General features: G+C 35.1%; 2 protein-coding genes across 2 annotated transcripts; one reads left to right on the forward strand and one right to left on the reverse strand.

Annotated features, from left to right (window-relative positions):
* Positions 1–692: 692 nt before the first annotated feature.
* On the forward strand, positions 693–3,597 carry LOC114719460 (uncharacterized). The gene is made up of 3 exons (XM_028904972.1): positions 693–1,113; positions 2,120–2,307; positions 2,954–3,597. Exons 1-3 carry the CDS (start codon positions 693–695, stop codon positions 3,488–3,490), a joined length of 1,146 nt encoding a protein of 381 aa, XP_028760805.1. The 3' UTR covers positions 3,491–3,597.
* A 2,114-nt stretch (positions 3,598–5,711) lies between these two features.
* LOC114719444 (probable glycosyltransferase At5g11130) lies at positions 5,712–8,429 on the reverse strand. Its single transcript, XM_028904949.1, has 2 exons — positions 7,728–8,429; positions 5,712–6,409 (listed from the first exon to the last, which is right to left on the reverse strand). The coding sequence occupies exons 1-2, from the start codon at positions 8,067–8,069 to the stop codon at positions 5,738–5,740; spliced, it is 1,014 nt and encodes a 337-aa protein (XP_028760782.1). The 5' UTR covers positions 8,070–8,429; the 3' UTR covers positions 5,712–5,737.
* Between the last annotated feature and the right edge of the window lie 1,225 nt (positions 8,430–9,654).

Consider the following 9,654-nt stretch of genomic DNA (forward strand, 5'->3'; position numbering starts at 1 on the left):
AAAAATTAAAAAAAATTTGATACAAAATTTGAAAAATATTTTGAAGCTTTGTTTTTCACAGCGCAAAAGAAATATAAATATTAAATACTACCTTCGGTCCTTAATATAAGGTCTTATTTGACTTTTATTTTGGTTCTAAATATAAAATCCCAATCCACTTTATCTCTCATATTTATCCATTTTTTTCCAAGATAGTTCTTCTAATAAAGATAATTCTAACCAATACACTTGATTAGTAAGGATATTTTAGGAAAGATAACACTTATCTATTACAAATAACTAAATTAACTTATTTTTTTAATCTTCTCAAATTAATTAATTAGCTTTTATAATTAGTACTGGAGGTAGGAAGTAGTACCTTTTGCTTCTTCTTCTTCTTCTTTTTTTTTTGTTGCGCCTTATCCAATATTCAGTTTGTTTGCTGCTACACACGCGCGTGGGTTCGGAGTTCGGTAAAATATGGTTAGATTGAAACGTACGAATTTTGGGTTCAGTCAAGATCCTCTGTTCGGTTCTATAATTCTTCCTCATATTCTGTATTTCAGAATCCTCCAATTTAATTTAATTTTATATTATATTTTCCAAAACAACAAAAATAAAATTTAATTTGTGACTTTCTGTTGATTAGATAATATCGTAGGATCAAATCCAACGACCTAGAATCTCCTCAGCTCCGTCTTCAACGCACCGTTATGCGGTCGTCTACGCCGGAAGGGGTTCCCTCCGGTGATATCCAAGGTGGTGCTTCCGGCGTTAAGGATGATATGTCTGTTATTCTTCGCGGCTTTGCCAACTTCTTTGCTCCATCTCCGTCTTCTACACCCACTCGCTCGTCGGAGTCGGAGTCGCGCGGTCTTGTTGGGATACGGAATGATCTTGTAGAGATCGGTGGGAGTTTTAAGAGCTCGATTTCCCGTCTCTCCAGTAATAAAGCGGTGAGTGGAATCTCCAAGTTCGCCTCCCAGTTGTTGCAGTTCGAAAGTCAAGTCGTTGATGATGATCAAGACGGAGGTCGTGGCGTGCCTGGGACGAACGATGAGGTCGTTCGTTTTGTGAAGGAAATTTCTAAGCGGCCCGATTGTTGGACGGATTTTCCACTGCCACTTGATTATGGTAATTGAAACTGACTTCGATTTCTCGTTTTCCTTTCCAATTGATTCCTTTTGACCGGCGGGAGTTACTGTAGTCGAGATGATCATTCTATTAGAGTACGATTTATATTATTTGATTGTCAGTGAATTGATGATTTGATATCCTCGCAAGATCGTTCCTATTACTGGGTTGGATTATTATCCTCAATTCGTAGTTCCCGAGTCTTAAACATGAACTCTTTGTATATTACGACACTTCATAAGCTGTTCTTAGTTCTTCCCATATTGCCCCCCTGTCACTATTTTGATCATGCGGCTAATTGGCTTATTTCATTATGATTGTTTCTACGATAAGTTCTTCTTTGCTCCTACAGAATGCAAATATTGAAATTACAAATAGACAATATCGGCACAGCTTATGGTACTATGTTGTTTGGTAAGAAGTTTACTGCCCTGGATTAGTGTTTCACTTGGACACAAGTTATTTGATCCAACTTGTTAGGAATAGGTAACAAAATCCTTTGTACCTTTTTCCTCTCTGAAAATTTATACTGAACTCTCCTTTCACTGGTAAAGAAACTGGTGATCAAAATGGATGGTAATGTTAAATGCTAGCGACCAGACGATGTGGTAACCAGTACCTACAGTGTGGAGTATTTAGTTTGGTTCGTTGCCTAGAACTTGCTTTAAAAAGGCCTGGTTTAAACAAAAAAAGTGAGCTGTCGTTTACTGATGCTGGAAATAATATATTAGGAAAGACTCCTGTTGTTGAAAGTATGGACAATTGCACTATAAATGCCTGATTCAAGAGGTCAGGTACTTTTTGTAGCAGCTCAAGGCACAATGCCTTTTCTTTAGTGTTGAAAGGGCAAGCCAATGAGCGGGTGTCCTTAGTTGCCTCAACATGTTAGAAAAGCCAGTATGCTTCTTCATGATATAAAGTCTGCAAAGAAGTTAATGCCCTTTTTATTCCAACTTAATGCATTGACATTGATAGGCACTGATATGGGAAATTTGACTTGTTCCAGCTGATTTCAGTATGTCCCATCCTCAGAGGCAACATGCATTAACTATAGAACAACTGGTGCCTGAATTTGTGGCACTTAGACTGAAACTTTGTAGCTACATGAATGTGGAGAAATTCTGGTTGATCTACTTTCTGTTGTTACTTCCAAGACTTAATCAGCGTGATTTTGAGCTGCTATCAACTGCCAAGGCAAGCAGCATTTCTCAACATAATGTCTCTATCCGTTTTGGTTTACATGGACCACTAGGTCTGGATATATGCTTGTCTAGCATTTTTGTTCATTTGTGTCTAGATAATTGGCTTCCAGAATCTGGCTTTTGTTCTTGCAATTTTTTTTAAGCCATGCCACTTGCATGCAATTATTTTTATATTACATAGTTATATTTATTTTTACTTTAAAAATATCTTATTCTAAATGTTGGCATTAATAACGCTTATACTTGCCGTGCCACTGGAATGCAAAGCACTATTAAGTGGACCTGAGGTGATAACATAATGTTACTATATTGACTAATGAGAAACGGTGAAGCATTTCATTTATTCTGTGCCTTTTTGAAGTGAATCTCTGACTCTTGAATCTTTGTAATTGTATATCTTGGATTACGATCAGATTCACCTCCAGTTTAAATGAATGTTATTGATTTTCCTTTGGCGTTCTCTCCAGCTACTTTGTGTGGATTAAGACTTCCATGCTGTTCAACCTGGCTAGCGTGAGAAAATAATTTCTTGCATAACTATCTTGCGCTTGGTGTTTAGGGTTCTCAAATTTGTCAGCAGAAAGGTTCTTTTTTAAGTTAACTAATTTGCATCTCTCTCACTTCTTTTTTTGGTGCAGATTCTTGAAGCACGAAGTGTGCTTCTGAAGAGACTTGCAGACAAGACTACTTTACAGGCGGAAAACTCCGAAAACCTGAGGAATCTGAGTCCACATCAAGACGTTGGGAACGACTCTTTCACAGAAAGAGACAATATTTCGTCTGATGAAAACCTGATTTTGGGTGAGATCACAAGTGCAACGAAATGTTTAGAAATTGATGATGACACGATGAGTAGTTCTGCAAGATGGTTTGAAGATACAGATATTGGCAATTCCCTTGCAAAATTCAAGCAAGAGGAAGAGGATGTGTCATTCAGTGACCTACAAGATGAAGATGATGATAAAAGTGTTATTTCTGATTGTGAGAGATTATCAGGCTCTAGGGAGGCACGTGACCTAATAAGGGTTTCATCACGTGATGTATGCAGTGATTGGGATAAGTTATCTGAGAATTCTGAGAGAGGAGGAGGAGGACGCCAGCAGAAGGCTGTGCATTTGAAGGGGAAGGATTCAGAAGATGAATCAAATGATTGGTTCACCGTTGATCATTTTTAAATGGACAGGGTTTTTTACTTTCTCAAAGTTACAAATTTATTGTAAAGGCTTCTCACGTGTCCCATTGTGTATTTAAGGATTCCAAAATTTTATTGACATTGTGTATTTAAGGATTCCAAAATTTTATTTAATGTCAATATATCAGTATTATTAATTATTATCAATCCTCTACATATTATTTTTCGTTTTTTTTTTAAATTAGAATTAGAGGGCTAGTTACCTCCCCTATACTTGAGGAGCGTCTTTGCCATTTGGGTAAGATACTAAGCTCCCAGTTTCGACCGACGTGTGCACACATACACAAACATATGAATATATATATATATATATATATGCTAATACTCATAAATTGCGTAGATTATGTTTACTTTGATACTAGTTCCCCGGAATATCTCTAACAATGCATTACCCTTCAAAACAAAAAGGAAGTATTGGCTAATGTCTATTTAGAGTGGCCATGTTTTTGCGGTGCAACCTATACTATTTGGTAGGCTTTGACAAGTCAAGAACTAATGCTTAGATGATTTAAAACCTAAATTTTTTATCAAAAAAGAAAACACTTGTTTATAGAGAGGTGTGTTTTTCTTTGTATCATTTTAAATTTACTGAATTATTGAATAGTTTGCGACGGGAAACGATTCATGCCGATTTTTTCATTCCCTTATTTTGTTATTTTTTAATTTGCCGTTCTTCATGAAAAGTCTATTTAAGCCTTCAAGCGAAAGTGCAAGTTTTGCTTTTTAGGGGATGCTCATTTACTCTTAGAACAGTCTAACAAGAACAGGGATGTTAGGGCTGCTTGGCTTGTACTGGGTTCGTGCGGAGCTTCTATTTTTTTTGCGGCCACCGAGAGGTCCATCTTATAGTGCTGCTAATTTTTGGTTGGTGTAAGGACTTCCGATTATGAGTATCTTCAAGAAGCTTTTGGGATGGTTCTTGGATTGTGTTGCTGCGAAAACAGATGCATCACTCGCTTCCTATGGTCGTTGTACCATTTTCCCAGTTCTAGAGTTATGCTCTTGTAGTTGGCTTCTCATCCTTCAGGATTTTCAAGGCCTTTATGGTCGTTCAAGCCTTCAAGATGGTTTGCAAGTGCCCTTGGTGCTTCCTTTGCATGCGGTCGCCTCACCCTTTGCTCCTGATCACTTTCTATTTAGTAGATTCATGGTTCGAGTTGTATCGTTTCAAGCTCTTCTCTTGCTTATTTTAGAGTTCCTGTTTTTTGTTTTCTTTTTAATTTCTTATTGAGCTCCTATAATTTTATTAGATTTCATCAATGCTATGTTTGTGAAAAATATATATATATATATATATATATAAATTTAAGATATTTATTATATCTATAGTCACATTAACTACAAGGGATTACTTTTTTTGGTTTTTATTATAAGTTTTAAATAACTAATTTATAAATAATAAACAATTAGATAAAATTAATTAAAAATAATAAATAAGTGAGAAATATATTTTTCTTTCTAAACATGTCTTTGTAATAAATAAGAAAAAATGAAAAAATGTGATAAGAGAGATTATAACAAAAAAAAAAAAATTAAGACTAAAATTAGAAAAAGTATATTAAATGTTAAAAAAAACACTAAATTAAAACTTATAAAATCAATCGTATTTCTTTTCAAATTTGAAGCTTGGAGGACATGAGCAAGCAATAAAAATGGCTTTCATAAAGATCAAGAGAAAAAATTGTTCACATTTGTAAGGCAAACTTCTTAATTTTCATTTTACTTTCTCATCAAAGCATACGTCAGTCCTTGTTGAAACTCTCTTCGTATAACATTCTGTGTATAGTTAGACCTGAGTTTTGGCGATGAACATCTTAAACTCATCAAATTTGAACCATTTATGTCTTATTTGGATGGTTAGGATTTGATTTTTTTTATTTATTTAAAATAATTATTTTAATATAGATGAAATCTAAAATAAGAATAATCTCTTAATTATTTTTTTTCAAAAAATAATTTTTTATTTAAAATAATTAATTAAAAATTTTAAATCTAAACTGTTGAAATCAATCAAATATAAATGATAATTTGATCAGTGTTGCTCGTCAAAATGATGATCACCGAACCTGTTCCGTGGTTGAACTCAGTGAGCGAGGAAATATGAGGGTATGATATACAGATACATTACAATGCTCTGCTTTCTTTTCCTTTGTATATAACTATAAATACATGTAAAGAGATTGATAAATCAAATTTATCAGTCACTGCTTCCAATTCCATCATTCTCCATTCACGCTCGAATCGACGATATATTGATCCGTCGAAGCCACACAGAGTGAAGAATCATATGAAACACATCATAGGCCTTAGCGGGTCGATTCACCTCAAAGTGTCTCTGCACCTGAATCACCCTTCTCTGCATTCTCAGATACTTCCCTTCCTCCACACTCTGCAATACTTTCTTCAATTCCCATATCTTCTCCGACGGAATGCGCACCGAAAACTTGCTCCAATCAAGGACATCCGAAAACGGCGGTTCGTAGGCGTCGGCGATTATCACAGGGACGCAACCGGCATAGATGGCCTCCACGGTCCTCGGACTCGCGACCTCGAATCCGCTGGGGCACAAGCAGAACTTGCTTCGCTCCATCATTTCCAAGTAGTTGAGATTTGGAGGAAGTTGTTCGTACACTTGGAGTTGTTTGTCTTTGCCCTTCCAGGTCTGGATTAGCGTTTCTCTGATGCTCCCATGGATCCCACCGGCGAAGAAAGCGAGGACGGAGCGATTCTGTGGGTGTTGGCCTTGGCGAGGATGGCTGGATTCACTGGCTCGCAAGTTGATTTCAGGTATGGATACATCTTTTGAAGGATTGAACTGCTCTGATTTGTTGGCGTTGCATAATGCTCTTATTATGTTCTTGTACAATTGCTTATCTGGGTTCTCCTTTGAGATATCTGGTGCCTGCAAAAAGTTGAATGTGAAGCTACACCATTGATACTTTTACAATAACCTTTGCCCTTTATTTCATTTCTTAGTTTGCCATTCATCTAAAAAATATCTTCAGACTTACAGATTAGCGAACCTAAAATGATTTGTTTTATTACAGGTATGAGTATTGGTTGGCTTGGGTTGACTCTTCAAAATCGGGTCTATCAATTGACTTAATGAGCTTCATACGAATTGACTTTATTAAATTTGATATTTTTAAAATATCATACGCATGGATATTCCATTGTAATACCCCCCCAACCCCTTGGAGAATATCATGATTAAGAATCCATAGGTTCTTTCCTTGTTTTACTCTGGAGTTTGAATCCTTTAGGTTCCAAAGAAATGGGTACAAAGGAACCTGCATGTATGCATACTAATCAGCACATGCACAAATGTCGAAGTGCTAACATAGCGCTTTAAGTTTGTGTTTCCCCTCTTCTTAGGGACGAAGTTTTGCTTGACATGCTTTTGTTATGCTTCATATTTTAGAGGAGACCATAGAGAATACCAATCGCCTTTATTACGCTTTATTTGACTTCAAGTTGGAAACTTCCATATGAAAGATTTCTTAGTGTACAACCGGTATAAGCTAGCAGTAATAGTTGTAGGTATGGTGTCACACGCTATGCGGGTTGTTGCATTGTCTGGTTTACAGTTTGATAGTTGTATTCTAACTTATGTTTTGAGTTGCTGGAGTTGCTTCGTCCTTTTCCTTGAAGGAGTGAGCACTTTTATGGAAGGCATCATCATCCATAAGGGACGGATGAAACAAAGGATACTTCTATCGCGTCTTTTGGAATGTTTCTTGGGGAAGTTCATTCTTTGAGGGCTATTTATGTGAAATCCCCACCCCAAAACAAAATTTTCAACCTTCCTAGGCAAAGGTTAGACTTGCAGTTTTGGGAGGACCAGTTAAGGTTTTTAAAATGGGGCACTAATTGCTATGTTTTTCTGTGTGGTGAATTTGTACTATTTTGTTTGAAGTTGCATTCTGTAGAAACCAGAGGTTCTGTGCGCCTCTGTTCTTCAATTTTATGCCCTGAACAGCATGTATATGTATAGGTTGTAGAGACACTCTAATTCTCCTGGGATCATCTTAGATATCATAACTACAATAATGTATACTAAGATATCATAACTCTGTTCATATACATGTGCATATATATGAACAGCATTTATACCCTAGAATCATAGATTTAATTTCTGATATACTAAGATAAAAAAGAAGTACCATATCTAATAGGATAAAATAACAAAATGAATTGTATAAAGGGATCAAGTTATTTACCCAGTCATGACAAGAGAGCAGCAAATGGTCAGCTCCATTGGTTCTATTCCAGAATGGGTGTTTATGTGATATAAGGTGGGTATAATTATTGACTGTTGTGACAAGTAAATCTCGAGCATAGGTGACCAGAGGTCGGTACAGGCGGCTCACAATGTTGCTTACACTGATGGGTAAGAAGAAGACATGGGCTTCATCTGGATGAGAAGCAGAGAATGAGGTATTCCCTTTCTCAACTTCTTGCATGAAGTATCCTTCTATGCCATAAATTGATTCTGTAGGACCTTCATGCACCAAGGGGGGTTCACCTTCCCAGTAAGTCCACACCATGAATCTCTTCACCATCTCTGTGTGACTCCTGAACAAGCCCAATCATATTTAAGGCAATGAGGTTAGTTATTTGCTAGTATGTTCAGTGATTGTTTGAAAGATGGAAGCCATCATCACAATGTAGCTGCTAGCCATGGGTGGAAATAAGCCATAGGCTGATTAGGTGGCTAATGGCTTGGCCTATTTGACAAACAGGTCAAGCTTAAACTCACATCCAATTTTGTTAAATTATTTATAAAATCATCTATTAGATTTTTACTGCTCAATTTTCATTTGTTGAATTGTTAGATTGGCTAGTGGCTTGACTAGATTTGAAACATGAACTTGTGTCATGAACAAATTAACTTGTTTGTATTGCTGTAAACTTATAATTGTATTTTGGTGTTTTATGTAATAATGTGACGTATGAAATTTTGTTATCTTTTTTTTTTTTAATTAAGAGGAAATTTTAATAAAAGATAAAAAGATACATTAAAAAAATTGTTATCTTTTTATGGACGTTTTAATAGGCGGCAGACCTATTTGAGGCCTTGAAGGCCTTTGACCCATTTTTGAGTTGGATTTATATTAGCTTGCGGGTTGGTCAGGTCTTTCCTAGGCCCAAGCCTAAATAAAGCCCTTGTATGAGCCCACAAGTTAAATGTGGGTTTTAGACTTCAAATGCTAGTAATTTTTATTTAGCCAAAATTTAGACTGGCTAGGACTATCAACATTTTTAACAATAAAGAGCTATTATTTTCTTTTAATACTTCAAGAACAACCTTAAACTCAAAAAACTTTCAAGATAACATTACTTTTAAATGAAAAGTTTTCAGAACAAATTTGCATTTAACCCTTTGAAAAATTAGTGAAATTGAAATTGAGTTCCATGAGAATACAAGCAAAGGCTTGCCGGACTCTTACGGGAAAAAAAAATTGAAAAAGAAAAAAAAAGGCATGCGTGACATTTTTGTCACGGTGCTTTTCTATTTTATTCTCTCTCTATCTACCTATCTATCTATGTATATGTATATAAATTAATGATATAATCCCTAAAAGTCCTCCAAATTTTGTCTTATAAAGCTAAGGCTTTCTGATCTTGTATTTAAAATATCATTTTCTTTAATTTAATGTTTTGAAGACAAAGCCACTCAATGTAATCAGAACTATTCTTCTACGTATTATCCAAATAAAAAATGTCCTTCTAGGGAGCAGTACTATTCTTTTTGTTTAAGACGTTCATTTTGGTTTTTTAAATCTTATAAAAGAAAAGATTGAAAGAAAAGTGATCATTAGAAATAAATTGATTTATTTTTAAGGGACTGAATTGCTGTTACTAGAGAAATATCTTAGGCATGAGAATACGTTATCTATTGCTGCAAAAATTAATATTATTGTTCTATTAATTTATAATACTCCTCCGATCCTTATGAGAGTTGACGTTGCTTCTAAATATAAGTCTTATTTTATATGTTTATTTATTAATTTTTGAAAGTAACCCTATTAATATTCACTCAATAATAATCAAGTAGAAGATAGAGAAAGAGAATTAAAGATTATTAAAGTGTTTTAGAAAAAACATATCATATTAATTAATTTAATTAATATCTATAATACTCTT

Source organism: Neltuma alba, unplaced genomic scaffold (assembly GCF_004799145.2).
Source record: "Neltuma alba isolate B1F8T4 unplaced genomic scaffold, ASM479914v2 tig00011916_pilon, whole genome shotgun sequence".
NCBI lineage: Eukaryota > Viridiplantae > Streptophyta > Magnoliopsida > Fabales > Fabaceae > Neltuma > Neltuma alba.